General features: G+C 52.9%; 1 protein-coding gene across 5 annotated transcripts in view; it reads left to right on the forward strand.

Moving 5' to 3' along the window:
• The window catches only part of DLGAP4 (DLG associated protein 4), a 176,064-nt gene that overhangs the window by 98,860 nt on the left and 54,644 nt on the right, over nt 1-22,560 (forward strand). For 2 of the 5 annotated variants that reach the window (XM_032462246.1, XM_032462243.1), the window contains exons 4-7: nt 1,889-2,130; nt 4,807-4,921; nt 7,470-7,520; nt 10,335-10,575. In XM_032462246.1, the coding sequence (XP_032318137.1) occupies nt 1,889-2,130; nt 4,807-4,921; nt 7,470-7,520; nt 10,335-10,575 (649 nt within the window). The other 3 variants (XM_032462244.1, XM_032462249.1, XM_032462248.1) reach the window with 3 other exon arrangements.

Genomic DNA, 22,560 nt, shown 5'->3' on the forward strand with positions numbered 1-22,560 from the left:
CATTCTATATAAAATTCCAAAGACAGTGAGACTGTGAGGAGAAAGGCTATTTTTTTTTTCAATAGGAAGAAAATGAAATCTAGGCAGTATTTTACATATTGAAGGCCTTTGCAGCTCTCAGTCTACTCTCTTAGTTTAGAAACATCAGAGAGGGAGGCATGTGACCTAGCTCCTTTTCAAATGATATGGTTTGATCATGTGAAAACACTTCAGAAACATCATGAAATGGTGGCCCTGCAGGCCCTGGGGTTGTGCTGCCTGCTTTCTTGACAGGAGGTAGGTGGGCAGGGACTGGAGAGGCAACAGGTGTTGAGCAGGGATATACAAAGCTGCCTTCCCATGGGACGGAGCAGGTAGGAAGGATGGACTAGCAAATGGCTTGGGGTGGAATGTGCAGGCCCTGGCGACTGGCTGGGCAGTCAGCTGGGGAGGAGGTTGTTAATGAGAAGGCTGCAGGCGGGGCCCCCTGCCCTGGGAATCCTGGGAATCAGCCAGAAATCAGCCAGTGGCAATGAGAGTACTGAGAAGAACGTGGTCTCTGTGCAGGTGTGGTGGTTTGGGGAGTGTGCATTTGTGGGCATGGTAAAGAAAGGCTGTGCTGTGTACACTGAGAAATGTGTGTGCCTGAGCGTCCATGGTGACATATAGACCCAGTGAGTGTGCACTCTGTATGGGTTGAGATGGGGATATGGAGAGGCGATGACATGTTGAGCTGTGTCCACGGTGCAGTGGTGGCTAGTGTGTACCAGAGAAGGTGTGTATGCTCTGTGTTCACGTTGCTCATTCATTGAAGGGCGCACATATGATGAAGTGGCTCCTGGTGTGTGTCCTTGGGGAGAGGGGTGTGTGTGGGAAAGATACGCTTGTTCTCTGAGGTGTGTGTACATGGCACCACGTGTTCACTCTGCTTGGGTTTAAGTACATATGAGTGCTGAGATGTGTGTACTCTTTTATCATGAGGTGAAAATCAATTGTGTGTACATGTCACTGGGTATCAGGGGAACGAGGGTGTAGCCTGTGTGTGCTGCTTGGAGCAGCTGGCAGAGCCTGGCCTCAGAAGGGCAGGGGAGGTCCCCTCAGTTGGTTTCTGCCACTGTAACCAATGGAAACCAGGGCTGCCCTCACAGCTGTGACCTCATTTACCCTTATCACAGCCCCTTTCCTTAGATGGGACCCCTGGGGTTCAGATGGGAAAATTGAGCCCTTTTTACTGCTCACCACTTGGCTGCCTGAGTTTGGAAAGCGCCTCTGCTCTCTGTACCCACCTACAGAACAAGGAATGTTGATTGGCCCCAAAGACCTCCCCCCTACACGGATGTGGTAGGGTCCCCTGACTCCTCCTCCCTTGCCATCCTAGGGCCAGGGTCTTGGTACTGGGTCTGGGGGCCTCTCTCAGGCCTGCTGTTCTCACCTGTGCAGTGGGATCGTAAGCCATCCACTGAGAGAGCAGGGGAAGTGATGGGAACACAGTGGATGCTCAGAAGGGTAGCTGCAGTGGAAGTACGGTTGTGATCAGACCACCTGGGCAGTTTTGCTGGGGCACACCCAGCCTGAGATCCATGGGGAAATCTGAGGTCGGAGAAGGGCAAGGACTTGCTTAAGGACACATAGTGAAGCTGTGGCAGAGCCAGCTCTGGAACCCAGGTATCCTTCCCAGCTCGGGCTCTGGCCTGCTGCTGGGTGCCTTCAATGTCAGTACTCAGCACCGAGGTCAAGGCCGAATTCTCCGAGGTGGGGAGCGAGGGAACTTCAAGATTCTGGAAATGGGGGTGCCTAGCCCTCATCTCATTCCCCTGGTGATGATCCGGGGACTGGGCGGCCAGCAGCGCGCTGGGGGTGTGCGCTGACCCCTCGCCACCCACGCTGAGGTCTGTCCACACATCCCCAGGTGCCCGGCGGCGGCGGCGAGTGGAGCACCGCGTTGCTGTCCCCGCGCGAAGCGGACGCCGCGGCGGAAGGTCCCATTCCGTGCCGGCGCATGCGCAGCGGCAGCTACATCAAGGCCATGGGCGACGAGGACAGCGACGAGTCTGGTGGCAGCCCTAAGCCCTCCCCGAAGACAGCGGCGCGGCGCCAGAGCTACCTGAGGGCCACGCAGCAGTCGCTGGGAGAGCAAAGCAACCCTCGCAGGTAAGCGCACAGTCCCGCCCCCTTGAGTCCCGCCCACAGGCCGGCCCTGCCCCAGGAAGCCCCGCCCCTAGAAGAGCCTCTCGGAAATCCAAGTCCCGCCCCAGGAGGTCTCTGCTCAGAAGTGAGTCCTGCCTCCTGGGAGCCCCGGACCAGAAGCCCAGGCCACTTGTGAGTTCTGCTCCCTAGATGGACCGCTCCCTTAAAGTGAGCCACGCCCCCAGGCTCCCTCTGCCCCACTGGGACCCTGCCCGCGTGTGAGCTCTCCCCTGGGAAAGCCTCTTTCCACACACACAATCCTGCGCATAGGCAGTCCTTGGCCTCTAGGTGAACCCTTCACAGGTATGCCCCGCCCCTAGGGACCTCGCCTTCCTCCTCTTCTGGGGGCCGAGAGCCCAGTCCCACAGGTGAATCCTGCCTTCTAGCCTCAGACCCAGGTGAACCCGCGCCCACAATGATCCAGGCCCACGAAGTGAACCCGCCTTCAGGTTAGCCCCCTTCCTGAGATCTTTGTCCTTAGGTTGGCCCTTGCAGTTTGATGAGTTGACTCCAGAGAGCCCCGCCGTTTGCTGAACCACCCCATAAGTCCCCCACAGTTAAGTCCATTAGCCCTTTGGTAAACCATAAGGGGAGACTCTCTAGAGTGACTGGCCCAGGTACACCCTGCCCATAGGAGCCACATCCCCAGCTGATTTCCAGTCCCACAGGGGAACTGCCCCCAGGAGACCCTCTTCTTCAGGTTAAGAGAACCCTGCCCTTAGTGAGCCTACCCCTTGTGCCAGCACTGTTTAGGGAAGGCCAGAGCCCCCTCTATCAGTGCCCCTGTAATTGATCCCTGTGTTGCACTCCAAGACTGGGGATGAGGGGGAATCTAGAAGTCAAAAGGAGATAGCGAGCCTTCACCTGGCCCATCACCTTGCCTGGAATTTCATCAATGGAGCACCGTTGTTGCTTTAAAACTTGAAAGAGTTAGTGAAAATGTGAACAAATGAAATGTGTGCACACAGAAAGCAACAATTAACCTGTTAAGAGAGAGTAGTGAGCCTTTCATAAGCAGAAGTCACCCTGGGGATTTGAACCGAAAAGAATGAGTATGAAACAGATGAATCTTGGTATAGGGGGTTCAGAATCCACTGAGGAAGAGAATCAAAAGCAAGTCAGAAACAAACAAAAGACCAGAAAGAGTTAAATGAAACAAGCTTAGTTCTAGTTCTTCAACTCCTGGGGGCAGGAGCCAAGGCCTCCTGGAGGAGGTAGCCTGGGAGAACGGCAGCAGAGGGAAGAGAGCAGGGCAGGTGACAGTAGCACTGAAGCAGAGAAGGGCAATGCACTTGGAGAAGCTGGCAGTCTCATTGACTGGGACAGAAGGCAGGGGATGGCCTCCAGGGGGGAATTCAGAGCACTGCTGGCCATTCCTAGGTCTCACCCTCTCTGAGCCTCAGTTTCCCCATCTTTAAGTGAAGGGGAGCTGAGCTGGATGATCTCTAAAAGACCCTGCTAGTTCTGAGATCCGACAATTCTATGAATGACCAGTGGGCATGGAGGTGGGAGAGGTGGGCAGGACCAGGGCACAGGCCTTGAATGAGAGGGAATTGATAATACTAGTACAGACATACCTGGGACCACTGCAATAAAGTGGATATCGCAATAAAGCAAGTCACGTGAACTTTTGTTTCCCAGTGCATATAAAATGTATGCTTCCACTGTAGTTCAATTAAGTGTGCAATAGCATTAGGTCTTAAAAAAGTAAATACTTTAGTGTTAAAATGCTTTATTGCTAAAAAATACTAGTCATCACCTGATAACACAGGGTTACCACAAACCTTCGATTTGTGTTTTAAAAAAATGTATCTGCAGAACACAGTAAAGTGAAGCACAATAAAATGAGGTCTGCCTGTTGGAATAGTAACGGGCGCCATCTGTTGTACTTGCTGCATTCTGGGCTCTATGCCTGCCCCAGTGCCCTTTAATCTGCATCACTCCTCACAGCCCCACCAGGCAGTCACAGTGTCATCCCCACTTTATAGGTGAGGAAACTGAGACTTAAGGGGTGACTCCTTGCCTAGGATGACCCAGTGAGGAAGCTAAATTCTAATCCAAGTTCGTCTGTGTTGAGGGCCTGAGTTGTTGACTGCTTGGACCTTATTTCCTGAGCAGTGGCGGGGGAGGCCCAGGGTGGGGTAGATGTGAGAAAGATTGAAGAGCCAGGGCCATGGGGAGAAGTGGTGAATCTTCAGGGGCCTGGTGGAGACCACCTGGACATTGTATCAAAACTTATGACCTTTGGGCAGCTTTGGCCGGAGTCAAGGCTGTGGGCCTTTATCTACCTCCTCTGTCCACCCCTTGGAATTGCCCTAGGCCTGCAGAGGAGGGAGCTATAAAATTGATCTGGTATGGAACACCTTGAGTTTGAAACAATCAAATGCAAGCTTGTGCTGCCACCTCGTGGCTGCAGTGGACATGGCAGGTGAGGGCTGCCTGCACTCTCCAGGCTCACAAAGCCTCCAAAAGCTGGGAACTCTCTCCTTGTTCACCACTCCCCACATGACCTGGGCTGGCAGTGGCTTCCATTTTTCCCTCTACCACTGGATGACCTTCACCAGCTTTTCCACCTTGGGGCCTCAGTTTCCCAGGCTCAGTAGTGGGTGGGCTGAGCCCGGTCTGCTCCTCCCCCACCAGGAGTCTGGACCGCCTAGATTCAGTGGACATGCTGCTGCCCTCCAAGTGTCCAAGCTGGGAGGAGGACTACAACCCGGTCAGCGACAGCCTCAACGACTCCAGCTGCATCAGCCAGGTGAGGATGGTGGGCAGCCAGTTGTTCAGTGGGCTTGGGAGAGCCCTGACTCCCATCCAGGAAGACAGACATCCAGGCCCAGCCTCTGTTGAATGGTCCCCAAATGTCTACCAGTGCTTCTGTTTGGTCTTTGTTCCTGAAGCTGCCTTGTGTGCGTCTCTAACCTACTGACTGTCCTGTGACTGGAGAGCAGTCACAGGGCCTAAGCTATAGGCCCTGAAGGAGGGGCCACACCACTGCTGTAGGCCCAGGAGCCCTGAGGAGAGGGAGCTGGAGGCCTGGGTTTGAGTCCCAGTCTTGTCACTGACAGTGTGAACACAGGACAAGTCACTGCCTCCCTGAGCCTCAGTTTCCTGATTTATCATAGGAGGGTGATCATTCCTATTTCAAAGAGTTGTGAGGAGTCAATGAGATAATAAACATAATGTGCTCAGCAAAGGGTAGCTACCTTGATGGTGATTGTTGTCATTTTGCTGTGTGACCTCAGGCAAGTTGCTTATCCACTCTGGACCTCCATGTCTCACCTATTCAGTGGAAAGTTGGACTTCCATGGCCCAGCCAGCTTACTGCCATTAATAGCAGTAAGCACACTGTGCTGTACTTTTCTCTCAGCCATCAGGTCCTTGAACCCTCACAGCCACCCCCAGTGGGGCCTTATCATCCTTACCACCATTTCACAGATGAGGAAACTGAGGCTCAGCTAGGGGAGGCCACACAGCTAGGAGGAGGCAAAGCTGGGCAGGGATCCTCAGGCGCTACCGTGTGCAAAGGGAGGACCAGCCAAGGCTTGAGGGCTCCCCCATGGTGTGGATGAGGAGATGAGGCCCAGAGAAGGCAGACACTTGCCAGTAGTAGCACAGTGAGGCAGTGGAGGCAGCCAGGTGCAGTCCCAGCCTCCTCTCTGGGTGGGCACAGGCCCCAGGTCCCCCTGTGTGCAGCCCCATGGCCCTGGCTAAGAGACTGCTTAGAACTGGAAGGCTTTTGGATCCCAGCTCCTCACCTCACCACTATTCCTGGCCTGGCCATGCCCTCCCCAGCCCCCTGCCCTCAGCACTGTCATTCTCACACAAGGAGACTGACCTCAGACATGGGGAGAGGTAGAGCCCCCCCCCCCCCCCAGCCAGGGGACCCTCTGCCCCTGCCATCCAGGCCCCATGGTCTCACCTGAACAGTTGTACTGGCCTCCAGGCCTGCCACCTCCAGGCTATTCTCAGGCCAGAGGGAGCTTGTAAAAGATGTAAGTCAGGTCCTGTCACACCCCTGCGCCTAACCCTCCATGGCTCCCGCCTCACCTGGTGAAAGTCAGCCCTGTGAGGCCCCACCTCCCTCTCAGATGTGATCTCTGACTTACTCCAGCCACACTGGCCTCCTTTTGCTCTCCACACACCTTATTCCTGCCCCAGGCTCCCAGCATTTGCTCCTCCCTCTTCCGAGAGCATTCTTCTCTCAAATCTTTGCACAGCTGGCTCTTCTCTGTGTTTCCAGTCTTGGCTCAAATGTCAGCTCGGAGGGGCCTGCCCTATGGCTCGTCTCAGGGGCTCCCCAGGGCCCTGTTCCCTTACCCTGCTTAATTTTCTTGACAGCAATTATCACTCTCTGGAATTATATTTGTTTGCTTATGTACTTGATGTGTGTCTACTCTTAAGACTGGGAGCCCCCTGCAGGCAGGGACCCTGCTGTCTTTTCCCCACAACATCCCCAGCACATGGCACAGGGCATGTAGATGTTGGCTGAATGGACGACTTCCCTCGCCGTCTCTCCCATCCTGCCTGTTCTCTCATCCCTCAGTCTTCCTGTCTGTTTTTCTCTCCTCTCATTCACATTTTTCTCTGATTCTCTCCAGTGTGTCTTATCTCCATGTTTCTCTCTGGGTCTGTCTGTCTCTCTCACATGCACCATCTCCATCCCCTGCCTGGCCCTGGCACCTGGAACACTTTTGTCCTTTGGCTACACAAAAAGGTATATGGAATCAGGCTGGGGACCCCAGCAGGTCTCTCCCACTACACCTCCCCAGCCCTAGCTCTCTCCTGGCCCAGGCTCCTCTGAACCCCCAAACCCTCACCCTCAGAAGTTTGAGTGACCTGAGCCACACATATGGCCCCAAAGTCAGAGATGCCCAGTTCTGGCTGTGTCTCTGAGGCCTCAGCTCCTACCAGAAGAAGCCGCTCTCCCACCAGGCACTGGACTGTGCAGGCCCTGACCAGGGAAGAGAAGCCTATGGGCTCTGTCCCTAATCTGTAGATCCTGGGGTAGGGGGTGGCTGCCTGCCCAGGTGAGAGGCAGCAGACAGAACATCCATGGTCCCAGGGACCAGCCCAGGAGAAAGACTTACAAACAGCAGATTACAATCCTCAGCAACGCCTAGCCCCAGAAGGACTGAGCCTCCCATCCCTGGAGGAAGCCAAGACGTCCCAGCAGCTGGGCCTCAGCCAGCCTGAGGAGGAGGTTACACCAACCAGCCCCAAGTTCTCTACCAGCCAAGCCTGAATACCCCACCCCAGCCCCCAGCCTTGGTCTCCCCGTAACCCTCCCCGTCTCTTTCCTGCAGATTTTTGGACAGGCCTCCCTGATCCCCCAGTTGTTTGGCCAGGAGCAGCAGGTCAGTATGTTTGCCATTCTCTCGTCTTCCAATCCTAGAGGAGGGCTGGGACTCAGGCCTGGCACCTCAGGGGTCCCAGCCGCCGGCCTGCATAGGAGGAAGCAGAGCCAGCACCGGGAAAACCACCTCCGGCGAGGATGGAGTCAGGGTTCATTATGGCACCCTGACCTCCCACTCCCTGGCTCTATCGGTTCACTTCTCTGTGCTGTTTCCTCTTGTCAAAAATGGGAAAGAATGGGCCAGGTTCTGCAGATGGGTCAGGAAATAACCAAAGGCTGAGGGAAGGCAGACCTGAGAGTTTCTAGCTCCCTCCCTCCTCTCCTCTCTCCTCCCCCACAGCCTATGAAAGGCCTGGGCAGACTGTTTCGTTTGGACAGATCAGGGGCTGGGGTCATTGGCCTCCACATCCCAGCCCCCAGATCCCCTGACTTTTCTCCTTTCTTGGGCTCTGACAAAACTTTAAGGATGTTAGGGTTCTGGAGTGAATACAGAGACTTTTCAAGTGTGCAAAAGTTGGTGAAGACAGTGCCAGTCCTGGAACTGTCTGGCTGTCCTAAGGGTACCCCCTCCCACGCACAGCCATCCTGCTCCGGGCAGTGGCTCTCTCCTCCCTCCCAGGCCCCAGTCCCAAGGTCAGAAAGAGAGGCAGGGAAGGTGCCCCGAGCTCAGGTCCTCATTGTAGCCAGGAGTGGGCAAGGGACTTGTCCAAGGCCACACAGCCTTTAGGGCAGAGCTAGGACTGGCCCCACGTCTGCCGATTCCAGCCATGGATGCCTTGCGTGCCTCTTGCCTCCATGTCTAGTTCCTCTTCAGCATATTGTTGCAGAGGGTCTTTGGGGAGCCCTTAGTGGGCCAGGTGACCTCTTCCTTCCTTCAGCAGCCTTATGATAAAGATGTAATGTGTTCATATAAAACCCCCAGGGTAGTTCCCTGCACACAGTGTGTGCTCAGTGATACACATACCAAAAGAACTGACCAGCTGGCCCTCTCCCGGAGAGCTTGGGAGCATCTTAACCAACATTGACAAATCCCTGCACTCATGTTAAAGAGCTGCTTGTAATAACAGGTACAGGTTATCAGGTGCTTACTTTCCCGGACACTATTTGAAACATGTAATATGAATGATCTCATTTACTCTTGACCACAATCCTATGAAATATGGTCTCTAATTAGGCCCCATTTTATAGATGGGGAAACTGAGGCAAGAGCAGTTTAGTGACTTGCCCACATTCATATTGTGAGAAAACGATGGACCCAGGGATGAAGCTCTGGCAGTCTAGCGCTAGAGTGGGGCCATGATCATGCAGACCAAAGGCAAGACCTTGTCACCCTTGGCAACCACAAGGGCCTCTCAATATACCTCAGGCTGCAGCTTTGGATGATAAACACCTATCCCTTTAATAACCCCTCCAGGTGAATTCTGAGTGTGCTACATGACCTACATTTCCATTTATCAGTGCTGCCTGATAGAACTTTCTGTGATGATGGAAATGTTCTATAATCTCCGCTGTCCAATACGGTAGCAGGAGCAAGTGAAGCATGGCTCGTGTGACTAAGGAACTGAATTTTTAAAATTTTTAATCAATTTAAACCTAAATAGCTGCACATGGTTAGTCGCTGCCATATTGGACAGCACAAATTTAGACCTTTCCAAACATAAACTCCAAATTGGGTAATAATCCATCTAGTCATTTTACCTGATGGCAGTGTCAGATGAGTACACAGGCATTCCATTTCATTTAGGTGAGGAAACACTGACCCAGAGGATAGTGCTGGCCTGAGGTCACATAGCCAGGTCCAGGGCAGAGCTGGCCCTAGGTCCAGCTTCATCTTTTCCTCTACATGGTGCTCAGTCAATTTTTGGCCTCTCCCTCTAGTCCAGGCATCTCCCAGGATTTCCACCCAGTGTCTGTCTTTGGCCAGCTGACTCCTCAGCTTATACCCTGTGATCCCCAGTTATCAACATGGCCTGAGACATGGGTCAGACAGATCTTTCCAGAACCCTTGGAGAGTGTATGTATGGTGAGACCCCTCTATACTCACACCCCTGGCCAAAGATTTGTAGGATCTTGACCAGTTATCTCTAGAGGGACACTTAGAAACCATCCAGATGAGGCTGAACTAAATGTGAGATGGCAAATAACACACATGCTGCCATTCTCCACACTGCCCATGGCAGACATTACTAATCAATCCTCACTGCCACTACCCTCATTCCAGTCTTATCTTCTCTGACCAGACTATTGCATCAGCTTCATCTCTGGCTTCTGCCTCCATTCCAGACCCCACTATCCAACAGCCATTCTGTACACCAGGGCTAGATTTATCTTCCTTAAATATCCATTTGGAGTATTGCTTCTGCCACTTCCTCACTGAGTACACCTGGCAAGTATCTTCCCCTCACTGGCCCTCAGTTTCTTTGTAAAAACAAAGGAATTGGACCATTAGATGGTAAATATCTAGCATCTCCCCATCCAGCATTCAAGGCAGACATTATTGAGTGTAGCCTTCTTTCTGGGTGAATTCAGATGTAACCTCAAAATCTCATACAAAATATAACCTAGTTAATTTCTATGTTTAATAGTTTCTCCATTGTAGAGATGGGAAAGTTGAGGCCCAGAGAGATGAGAGGGGTTGTATATTTCTGAAGGGCTCCATCTGCCCATCCTGTACCCTGAGTGAGATGGGAGCCAGAGGGTGGGCTGAGCTGAGGCCCCACTTGCTCTCCAGCCTTGCAGTTGGGCTGACCACCAAGCACCCCATCCCTCCAGAATGGGCAAAGCTGGCCCCTGATGCCTGCTTTTGCCCGGACAGGTACGGGAGGCAGATCTGAGCGACCAGTATGAGGCGGCCTGCGAGTCGGCCTGCAGTGAGGCGGAGTCAACTGCGGCGGAGGCTCTAGATTTGCCGCTGCCCAGCTACTTCCGCTCCCGCAGCCACAGCTACCTGCGCGCCATCCAGGCAGGCTGCTCGCAGGAGGAAGACAGTGTCTCCCTGCAGTCCCTTTCCCCACCGCCCAGCACCGGCAGCCTCAGCAATAGTCGCACGCTTCCGAGTGAGTACCAAGATGGGGGCGGGGCTTGCAAATTTGTTTTGCAAGGGGACCCGGTACCTGGTGGATCAGAGGTGGAAAATGCTGGGAAGGCATCCATGGTGGGCTAGCGGGATTGGAGGGATGGTTAGCAAAAGCAGGAGGCCTTGGGTTGAACTTCCCACCAACTGGTGAGCTGGAGCTCAGTTGTGGGAGGGGGTGTCATAGAGACAGATGTCACCACTGGGGTGAGGTGAGGGGGTCAGAGGTCTGGAGCTTGTGGGATACTTGGTTGCCCCTGACTCTCCAGACCCTGGCTCAGAGCAGCCACCTGCTGGTGGGCAGGGCTCAGTGAAATCCTACTTACCTATTTGGGTTAGTTCAGGTGGGCTAAACCTGTGGGGAGGGTGGGAGGGAACATTCAGGGAAGGGGATGAGATCTGTATTGAGCCTTCTCAAAGGGATGGGTTTGCAGGTTTCTGTACTTCACAATCAGGGACAAACTATCCTTCCTGGTACTTGTTCTAAGCCCTCTGACAATAACCCAGGCATGATCAGAGGAAAGGGGGCCCTGTGTCCCAGAGCAAGCCAGGAACATCAAGACCAAGGAAAATCATAGCACAATTTCTGACTTAGAGCTTTGATCTCAGTCTGGCTAGCTAGTTTGGCTCCCTGAATCTCAGTTTCCTCATATGTAAATTGAGGCATAAGCCAGACCCCAGGGAGCTCTTGGGCAGATGAAATAAGGCTGTGCCTGGGGAGCGTTCAGGCGGGGCCTTGCACATTGTGGGAGCTGACAGGTGTAGCTGTTATTACTGGTTCTCAGACTTGACTACGAGTCTCCTGACAATCAAAAGCATTTGGGGTTGGATTGCCGTAGGAAGAGACACATGTTTCAAGTGCTTCATTGGTGTTTGATGTAAACAAATGAGCCTGAATCCCATGGATATTCTATACACAGGAAACCAGCTTATTAACTGAATGGACTGGTCTTTGTAGGAAGCAGAGCAAGAAACCACTTTGTTTCACCATTGCCTCTCCAAACCTGGGTGATATCTGGGCAGATCCCTGAGTTTTTCCAGTCACTTTTAGACGTTAAGGAACAGTCCCATTTTCAGATATTAAGAGTCTAGTCTGGTCTCATTTCAAAATTTCAGTTTCATCCACCTCGGATCTCATGCACCTGCATTAGGGGCCTGGCTGGGCTGGGGAGCCCACATTGGGGAGCTGGCATGGTGGTCAGCATCTTCTCTGTTCCTTGTTCACCAGTGGCCATTTCTGGTTCCTCCAGCTGGGAGTAGAAGGTCGCAAGTGCAGGTGGTGCCTGGCATCAGGGCTTCCTGTATGACAGATGCCACCTGCCGGCTCTTCTCCCAGGTGGTGGTGCTTTTAGGGTTTCTACTATCCCGCAGGGCCCTCATGGTGCCTTCTTTCCTGCCATGCGCAATCCCCCTCTAGGCGATTGCTGCTGCTTCTCCATCCAGTGATCCCCCTCCTCCCCATTCAGCCTCTTTTTGCCAGGGGACCTGACCTAGCAAGGCAGGCACCTTGGGCAGAATCCTCTGATAACAGCTCCAGCCCTACTGTCTCCTTCAGCTCCCACTTTACCCATGTGAAAAGGAGGCCTGTGCCTTGCAGAACTCTGCAAGGCTGGTCTACTGCAGCCTTCCTTCTAGACCTGCTGTCACAGCTAACCCTGCCAGCCTCTCCATTTTAGAAATCTCCAAGCAGATATTGAGGCTCAGATTCTGTGGCCTCCAAATCTAGGGCATCCCTACCAGGCTCCCCCAGGCACTCCACTACGGTCCCGTAGGAGCCTTGGTAACGGATCAGATTCCCCATATCATCAGGCCCAAGGGAAATTCTCTAAATATGAGGTGGGCCTAGGGGAATAGATAGCACCTAAGCAATTTTATCCAAATAAACCCTCCCTCACCAATTCCCCCTGACCCCAATCACTCATGAATGGGCTGAGAATGGGTGATGGACTACATGTCCCAGAACTGTTTGGGTCCCTGTATTGGTCAGCTGTTGCTACAATAGTGCTGTACAACAAACAACCACAAAATCAGTGTAATACAACTATTAACATTTATTTCTCCCTCCCAAGTTTGTGGGTCAGCTGGAACAGCTCTGCTCCACGTGTTTCTCATCCTCCTCCTGGGACCAAAGTGGGGGTCCTGGTATCAGTGGCTTTGGCAGGGCATGTTCTCATGGTGATTGCAGAAGCTTAGGAGAGCAAGCCTGACTACACAGGTGCATTTCAAGGCCCCTGCTTCCATAATATCTGCTGAAATCCTATTGGTTAGAGCAAGTCATATGACTGAGCTCAAAGACAAGGGATGGTGAAGTACCCTCCCACCTTTGTGTAAGAAACTGTATTTATATGGTAAAGGGTATGGATAGAAGAAGGGGTAAAGAATCGGGGTCAATAATTCAATCTACTGTGGTCCACTCTCTTGGCCACATTTATTCATGTCCCTCTCACAGAAAATACACCCCAAGACCCCAAAAAGCCTCATCCAAACATAACATCAAGAGTTTAGGGTACACCTGAGACTAATATAATATTGTAAATCAACTACACTTCAATTAAAAAATAACAAGTACAAAACTTTTTTTTAAAAGGGGGGGAAAAGATCTCTTGATCTGTATCAGATCTGGATGTGGCTCCTCTTGATCAAGCAACCTAAAATCTTTTTTAAAAAGTCTCCCACCCCCAGCTCCCCTGCACACCCAGCCTACATTGGTGAAACAGGGGCAGGATGACTGCAGTTCACAATTCTGTTCAGAAAGAGGGAAAAGGGATTCAGAGACTTCTGACCCATGGCAATTCTGAAGTCCTTCTGGGCAAACGCTGGGCAAATACTTGGGGACAGGGAATGTCCCTTGATTAGGCCCAAGGTCTGCTCCCTGGGGTTGATTCCTAAGCCATAGTTCTCTCTGAAGGCCCTTCCTTCTCCGTTAGCTTTTTTAGCCACATCTATGGAAAGCATTGGAGATTATGCCTTTGGGCAGCTAAACAGCTTTCTTTGCCTGCCTCCTGCCTAAATAGAGTTAGGGACCCAGATGTCTTTTTACATCTCGAATGGTCTCAGTCCTTTTAGCCTAAGCGCATCATAGTTTTGGCTGCATACCTCTCTCAGATACTTTATAGGTTTTCTATGTATTTGATTCCACTTAACTCCACGTGCCAAAAACCACACCCACAATTGTTTTTGAGTCTCTCTCAACTCAATTATGATCACTTTGGGTACATCAGGCTTCTGTGGGGCTATGCCCTTAAGCTTTCTGGAAGCCCTTTTGAGCAGCTGAGAGCATCTACTAAATGGTACCTTATTATTTTAGAGTATTAATAAAAGATGTTATAACCACACCCTTGATTTGATCTGGCTTACATGCTGTACCTTAACTGGCCATGACCTTGATTTGATCTTTGTCTCCAGGCTGTATATTAATTTGAGACTGATTTACTGGCTGGAGAGGCTGGAGTTGACTGATTGATCTTCCAACTTAGCAAGTTCTGAGCTCTCTGTATTCCCTCTATACACTCCCTGCTACACCCCCTAATTTCTTTTATGAATTTCTCTCTTTCTTGTAAGTCCTTATCAAATGCAGCCCAAAGGAGCCAGCTCTTGCTTTCAGCATTTCACCTGGAAACTCTCTTGCCCAAATCCATTTGTTCTCTTTGAGTTACTGTGGATCAACTGTTTTACCCAGTGTTTTTTGTCTCTGCTTAGCATGGGTCACCTTTTTTCAAGCCTCCTACAACAGTTTGCTAACTGCTCAACATTTGGTCCCAGAGCCAATGATATTTTTGGTTTTGTTGCTAATACACCCCACCCTTGGCACCCATTTCTGTCTCTATCAACTATTCTTACAATAAGGCTGTGTAACAAGCAGGCATATCTCATTTCAGTGGCACACAGTAACACGCATTTGTTCTCATTCGTGAGTTTTCATGTCAGCTGGTTCTACTCTGCATGTCCTGTGTCCTCCTTATGGGGTCAAAGTGTACTCCTGGAATCAGTGCCCTAGCCAGGGCAGGTGCCTCTGGCAGTGGTGGCAGAAGTATAAGAGGGCAAAGCCCACTGTACAAGCACAGTTCAAGTCCCTGTGCCACATCTGCAGATATCTGCTTGGTCAAAGCAAGTGACATGAGTCCAAAGCCAAGGGCCAGGGAAGTACATTCCACCACTTGTGGGAGAAACTACAGCTACATAGCAAAGGGCATGAATACAGGGAAGGGTTGAGAATTCAGGCCAAAAAATTCAACTATAGCCCCTTCAGTGTATCCCATACGAATTATCCAGCATCATGGCTTTAAATGTAGGGATGTGGGGCTCCAATTATTCTCAGTCTGGGGGCTTAAGCCCAAACCAAGACACTCAAGAAAGTATTGGTTGCAACATCTGACACCTACCCAGACATGCGTGCACATATGCACCTACTTACAGACATATATAAAGTTCTGTAGCCTTAGACCTATGTGTGTGAAAACGTATAGAAACACATTACCCTGATCTCCTCACATGCACACACGTACACCTAACCTCTGCATACAGTTGCACACGCTCTCACATACAAATATGTCTCCTTTAAGGCTCATGCCACCTCCACACCTGTGAGGAAATCGTGCCCCTAACAGGTTGGAGCCACCAAAAAAGTTCACCCCTGACGTGTCCCCACCCAGCCCTCCCTCCACATCTCTGTAGTGACCACTACATACTTGCTTCTCTCTCCTCCAGCCTCTGATCCCCTCATGCTCAGCGGGTAAACTCACCTGCCTTGCAAGGAAAAACAAAGCCACTAGATTTTCAGACCTGTGCCCAGAGCTGCAACTGGTCCCTACGGTATCTTAGTGCTGAGTTAGGAAAGACACTTAACTGTCATCTGTTGAAAAGTTATGATGCACAGTTTTTGTTAGAATAAGGTTCTTTATTGCCATCTGCCACAAATGTGTCATAAGATGTATAGAATTCAATGATGTCTGTGTTGTGAACAGCACCTCGTAATACGTGGCATCCTTAATCAGTGTCAAACTTGCATCACCACACATGGCAATACTGCCCGTAATCAGAGACACACCAACAGCCACAGGCACACCCTCCTTCGGCCACTGTCTCCCCACATGGGTCACCACTGCTCAGAAGGCTGCCCCCTCTCCTCAGCATACGTCTCCAGGAAGTGAGCTGTCTGGGCCCTGTCCCCCACCTAGGGCTGTTCTGAGCCCCCAAGTTGCTGAGAGGCATGAAAGCTCTTTGTCACTCTCACACCGGCACATATGCTCTCCGGCCATGTGTAGGCAGGTGGGTTATTATGGGGGGCAATTATTGAGACAGTGAGAGCCTGAAAGGGGCGGGCCCCTCTGGAGTGGGCGGGGGCAGGGCATGGACCTGCCTATCCACCCGCTCAGAGCTGGCCAGCTTCCCACCTGCCAGTGCTGCCTCTGCAGCCACCCGCTTTCTCCCTCCCCCTTTCTGACCCAGATTCCACATTCCAGAAATAGCTCTGGCAGGTGACTGGCAGGCGGGCCAGCTCCATCTGGGATGGCGGGGGAAGCAGCAGCTTGGCTGCACACACATGCCCCTCCCCAGCCAAAGGACCTACCTGGAAGGGCCCACGGGGTGCCATTACCCCTCAGTCTGCCCCATCCTGCCTCCTTTCTCTCTGCTTCTGAGAAAGAAAAGAACTGAGAATGCACTCCCTCCCACTCTTCTCTTCTGACTCTGCCCACCTCCCATTAGTGCTCATTTTCCTCTCCTCCCTCCCTTCCTCCATCCCTTTCTTCCAGCTTCCCCATTTTCCACCATCTTAGCCTTTTGTTTGTCTCCCTCAGCCCTGTCCCCCACCCCCTTTCTTTCTTCTCAATTTCTGCCCTTCTGTCTCCCCAGCCTCCCTTTCTGTGTGTCTCCCACTCCTGAATCACAAGGGAAGCTGTGACATCACCCGGGGGCAGTGGTGATGGAGGGCTGCTAGGTGGCACCTGGTTCCTGTCAATTACATTCTCTACACCTGCACATGAGTACAAGTGTGTGCACACACAGAGGTACACACACTTGGGGTCACTCCCTGGCAGTGCCTGAGGCTCTAGGCTGAGCTAGGATAGGTTCCTGGCCTGGAAACACCCTTGCTCCTTGCTCAGGGGCCATGAGTTCTAGTTTCTGCTCCGCTATGTCACTCTGGGTGGGTCCTGGCCCCTTGTTGTGCCTCAAATTCTCCATCTATGTTGTGAGGCTTGGGTTTGGGGACTCCCATACACTTCCTATCCAAGTCACAGAATGCTCTGTCCTCTCTTCTTTGTCCCTTCCCTCCTCCCCCAGAACTCTCCAAGTTTCTTCTCTGATTCACTCTCTCCCCCACAGACACAGGAAGGGAGGCTGACAGAATTCCAGTAAGCAGCCAACCTTAAGCCTTGTCCCCCAAGCCCTCTACCAGGCCTAACCCTCCACAATCTCTGGTAATTACACGACAAGCTCCTGTCAGATTGGATACTCCAATCCTCAGTGTCAGAGCTGAGAGGAAACTCAAAGACCATCATGTCCAGAGATGCAAATAACTTCAATTCATGTACCATCTAAACCCTGGAGTTCAGGACTGAGATTGAGTTAAGCAGAGAAGTGTGCCACCGTCGATTAGTGATGTCTGCTATGGCCAGGAGAGTTGCCCTTATCTGACATTCCTGATTTAGCCCAGTTAACATCACATACACACACACACACACACACACACACACACACACACACACGTTTATAGATATTTTACAAAGGAACTGCAGCCTAGAGATGAGTGTCAAGTCAAGATCACCCAGTTAGTAGGTCAAGAAGCTGGGTCTGCCTAACTTGAGTTCCCCATTATCCTGTGTATAGGGGAGCCATCCAAGGTCCTGGTAAAGAGATGCAGTAGTATTATCTGGCAAAATCGACAGGATGGATTGGAGGTTGTGCAGTGGTCCAGGCAAAGCACAGTGGGGCCTGGGCAGCGGCCATAGAGTCTGAGAGTAATGGGAGGGCCCATGAGGCCTTCATAGAGTGAGTGATGAGGAGCTAGAATTACCTCCTCCTGAAATAGGACCTCTCCTCAGAGGGCACTGGGCAGAAAGCAGGCTTCTTCCCTGAGTGCACCAAGCCTTGGACCGGGAAGTTCCTGGTTAACTGAGTCACTCTCCTAAGTCCTGTTTTTAGGCAGACCCATTGAGCTTTCTAGGGGACATAGCAATTGGGCTTAAGGGCTGGTGGGCAGGCCAGGAACTCCAGGATTTAGACTCTTGAACAAGACAGAAGCATTCCTTACACCCTCAGGTGGAGAGAGGTCAGGCCAAAGGAGGAGAAGCTAAGGTGCTTAAATTGAGCCTTGGGGGCCCTATGGCAGTGGTTAAGGACAGGAGACTTGCAATCAGGCAGCCATTTCATTGAATAGATGTTTACTGCTCACCCACAATGGACCAGGCTGTGCTCTAGGCACCAGGGACACATCAGTGAACAAAATGGAACCCCCGGCCTTCATAGAGAGTACATTCTTTTTAGGGGGTAGGGAGGGAAAGGCAGGCAAAACAATAAGCATAAATAACACAAATAAGTATATGGTTTATTGGAAGTAGTGTAAGGCAAGGGGTACTGGGAGTGCGAGCAGGGGGAGGGGAGGGGTGTTGCAGCATAAACAGGGTACTAGAGTAGAATTCACTGAGAAAGACGTTTGAGCAAACACTTGAAGGAAGTGAGGGAAGGAGTAGTGCTTGGGAGCTACTCCAGGCAGGGGGAAGAGTAGTACAAAGGCCCTGAGGCAGGTGGGTGCCTAGTGTGTTGGAGGAGCAAGGGTAGATGTGGTTGGGACAGAGCAAGACAGAGTCAGGCTGATGCTTTGGGGCATCCTGAGTTTTCCTAAGTCAATCTAAAGATAAACCCTAAGGGAACAGTATAGGTGTAGCATAGTGACTGTGAGAAGGGCAAAGTAACCTAGTATTTTTGATGTGCTTAGTACAGTGCCTGGCATCAGAAAGGCTCAATAGCCCCTCAGTTGCTTTTGCTATCATTTTACCTTTATGCAAAAATCCTGAAAGTGGTATTGGAAAGACTGTATCATCTTCTTTAGTAAGATTCTTGTCTCCATTTTACATTTGGAAACGAGATGCGAAGGGAAGGGACTTGCCTAGGTCACCCAGCAAGGCAGGTCAGGGAGCAGAAGCTGGAACTGCAGATGGCAGACAGACCTACCGCAGGTGCAGCCTAGAGGGATGAGACCCCAAGGACCAGGACTGTAAGGAGACGGACTCGCAGGGGAGAAGGGGGAAACTGGGAGAGCCATTAGGCGTGAGGAAGTGCCTTCTGAATTTAGGCAGCTCCTACTACACTTAGCCCTCCAAGGCATCGGGGATGTGATGGTTTTGTTTTACTGGAGGAAACGAAGGCTCAAGAGGTTGAATGAGCATCTTGTCCAAGGTCACACAGCTCTCCAAAGGCCGAGCTGGGGCGGGGGTGGGGGGCGAGGATTCGAACTCAACCTGGAGGACCCCAGATGAGCACGGCAAAGCGAGCATGGAGCAGAGGCGGCAACTAAAAACAGGACGTAAAGCCGATAGTGCTTGGGGGCTAATTTGACCATACAGGGGTGAGAAGACCATCTTAGGCTGCTTGCTCTGAGCCTGTTTCCCCAAGCAACACAGGTTTCGCCCCAGTACACTGGTACCGAACTCTCCCGGTCCTTCTCCCGCACGGAGCATGCGTCTCGTTCCAGCTGGAACCGGTTTGGCGGGGCGGCTCGAGGGGCGGAGTCCCCCGAGCTCAGGCATGCGCGTGCCGACGTGGGCGCGCGCTCCCTCTCAGTGTCTGATGGCCTGGGCGTGGGCGGACTGAGCGCCCCGCATGCTTGCGCACCGGCCCAGCCGCGCGCGCGCGCGCGACGGGCCACGTGCCGACCGGGCTGCGCGCGCCCCCGCCCGCCCCGGGAGTCCCAAGCGACGCGCGCGCGCGTCTGACGCTGGGGGCGGGGCGGGGCGGGGCCGGCGTGGGGCTTTAACCCAGAGGCCCCGCCCCTCGGGCGTACAAAACGGAGCCTCGGGCCGGGCCGCGTGAGGGAGGAGGGTGAGTGCCCGCCGCTGGCCGCAGCTGCCGCCAGCCCGTCCGTCACTTCGTCGGTCTGTCCGGTCCACGTCGTCGCCGCCGCCTCCTCAGCCCGGACGCCCGGGGCCCGCCCAGCGCCGCCCGGAGCAGCCGCGGCCCCGCGAGGAGACGGGCGCCGCCCCCGCCCGGCCCTGCCCCCGCCCTCCTCCCCGTCTGTCCGTCCGTCCGTCCCCCCCGCCCGCTCGCGCTTCCGTCCTTCTGTCCGGCCGCCAGCCCTCGGGCCCGTCTCCCCGCTCCGCCCGCTTTGTCTCTCCCTGGCTCGCTGTCTCTTTGTCTCTGCTCTCGCGCTGCCTCCCAGCCCCTCCCTCGCTCCTGGATCTCGGGTCCCCTCAAAGCGCTCGTCTCATTCCTCAGAGACTCCCTCTCTGAGCGCCTCCTTATCTTTGCGGGCCTTTTCCCCAGAACACCTTCCACACTCCCCAGGGCTCTCCTCTGAGCTTCCTGCACGTTCTCTGGGGGAGTCCTCCCTTCCATCTGACCCTCCCCCCCCCCAAATCCCGAAGTCTTGCCTCCTCTTGGCCCTCATTTCTTCAGGGTTTTCCCTCTTTTGGTGTCCCCCGTATACGCTGGGACCTCCGGGATTCCTTGGGGTCTGTCTCCTTGGGATCCCCCCAAAGCTCCCCAGCTCCCTGACTTCACAGCCCCTCCCTGCCTTCCCTTGGTTTGTCCCCTGTCGCTGTCTCTCCTTGTTCTCTCTCGGGCCTCTGCACCCCCGCCCCGTTCCTCCGGATCGGAGTCCCCTGCTTTGCTTTCCCTGCCTCTCTGTGCCCACATATGTCTTGCTGGTGTCACCACCCAGTGTCTCTTGCGCTGAAGACCCACTTTTGAAGCTGCTCCTTTGCCCAGGACTCTTGGCCCCCCTTGCTTTCTCTGCCCCGGCCCCCTGCCTCCCCTTCTCTCTGCTCCTGTGTCTCTCCCTCTCCCCTTTTCTGTCTTTGCCGGTCTCTGGGTCTCAGACCCCCATCCGGCCCTCATGGCTTTGTGTCTGGAGCTCTTGAAGCAATGTGAGTGGTGGGGTGTGTGGGTCGGGCCGGAGTCCACCCGCAGGCTGGCCGCGGCCGAGGCTCCCGGGGTTGGCGCTGGGGCGAGGGCTGGCGCTGGGGCAGGAGGCTCTGGGGCCTCCCCACAGAAGGGGGCAAGGAGGGAGGGGCCAGACTGTCTGGCAGAGGTGGGAGTGGGGGGCCTTCCTGCTCTGAGGCTTCTGCTTTAGTTGCTTGAGTGTGTGGATGGTGCCACGGACTGGGTATCCCTGCCCGCTTGGCCCTGCATGGCCTGGCACTTTGTGATCGCTTGTGGGCAGGCCTGGGCTATTTTGGAGCTAGCAGGATGTGATATCACTTGGGCGTTTATTTAGACCCGGCTGGGGGTGGGGGCTGCGTTCTTGCCAACTTGAGTAATGAAATTTTGCAGGGGGGTGCGGCCTCCTAGGCAGCTGGGCTGTGAGGTTTGCAGCCAGAGCTTTGCAGGCCACCAGAGTGGGCAGGTGAACCAGGGTCTGTTGCTGCCTTGGTCTTGCTGAGACTGTCAATCACAGTGAGAGGAAAGAGGAGTTGTTCTTAACCTGACCACTCCTGAGGATTGGGTTTGGTGGTCTGAGATCTCTGGGGCCATGGTTCTACCAACCTAAAGTTGTGTCACCTTGAGTGAGACGCCTGAGCTCTCCAACCCTCCTTTTCTCCATCTGTAAAAAGGTAATAATAGCCAACTTCACAGGGTTGTCATGAAGATCAGATGGAACATCTGTAAAGACACTTTGGAAACTGTCAGCCTGTCTAAACTGAGCCCCACAGAGGGAAAGAAGCTTGCGTGGGGCACACAAGCTAATTCATGGTAGAATTGGAACAAGGATCCAGGCCCGGGACTCCTCAGTCTAGAGTTCTTTACCACGTACTCCATTGCCATCTGATTATTCAGAAATACACCTACCCTTCCAATAGGCCAGGGAGCCAGCTATCCCTTATTTATACCCCGATTCCTGGTTGGTCTTTGTGAGTTTGTGAAGGTAGGTGGGTGTGCCCAGCTGCATGTCTGTGCTGGGAGACAGTTGGATTTTCCATGTTCCATACCATTGTTGTTTAAGGGTGGGCCCTGCTTGGCCGGTGGCGCTTGGAAATAAAGTCAGTTTGTGGTTATGAGCCCCAGCTGCTTTTCTGGCTTCCCACAGAGTGGAGGAACAAAGGCCCCAGCTGAGAGGTGCTTGACAGGCAGCTAGGGTCTGCTGTCAAGGATGCTGGGATGTCCCAGAGAGATCATGGTGTAGCCCCCTTGTCTTTAGATGAGACCCAGAGAGGCCAGGGACCCACAGAGGGTCGAGCCAGGACTCCTGTGTCCTCTTCCAGAGCACTGCCTCTGAGGAGGTCAATATCATTCTGGTGTCACCTTCCCACTGGTTTATAATGACAATTTCTAACATCCGTTGACCTTTTACCATGGGCCCTGAGCTTGACAGCTCTACAGACTACTTGCAGTGGAGAGGAGAATGGGCTTGGTCCCTGGGCTGGAAGTGAGGGGATCAGAGTTGTGTCCCCACATCTCACCCACTCTCAGAGAAACTACTTTCCCCTGGATTTCAGCTTCCTTATCTGTAAAGTGAGAATAGTAATCCTTGTCCTAAGCCTGAATCGGAAATCATGGAATCCGTAAAGAAATTCTGTGAGGCAGAATGCCAAGTTTCTGTTCTTGGCTCTGGTGCTGAGATGCTGTGTGACTTCAGACAAGTGTCTTCTTCTGTCTGTATTTCTCCTAAAAAATGAGGAAGTTGGATGTCATGGTCTTTTAGATGCTTCCAGCCCTGACATTTGAGGATTTTAATGAAACTCGAAAGTATTTGAGTAATGAACTTGAAATGTATTTTGTACCTAATCTCATCCTGCTAAAAGTGTGCTTGATC

Source organism: Camelus ferus, chromosome 19 (genome assembly GCF_009834535.1).
Source record: "Camelus ferus isolate YT-003-E chromosome 19, BCGSAC_Cfer_1.0, whole genome shotgun sequence".
NCBI classification, from domain to species: Eukaryota; Metazoa; Chordata; class Mammalia; order Artiodactyla; family Camelidae; genus Camelus; species Camelus ferus.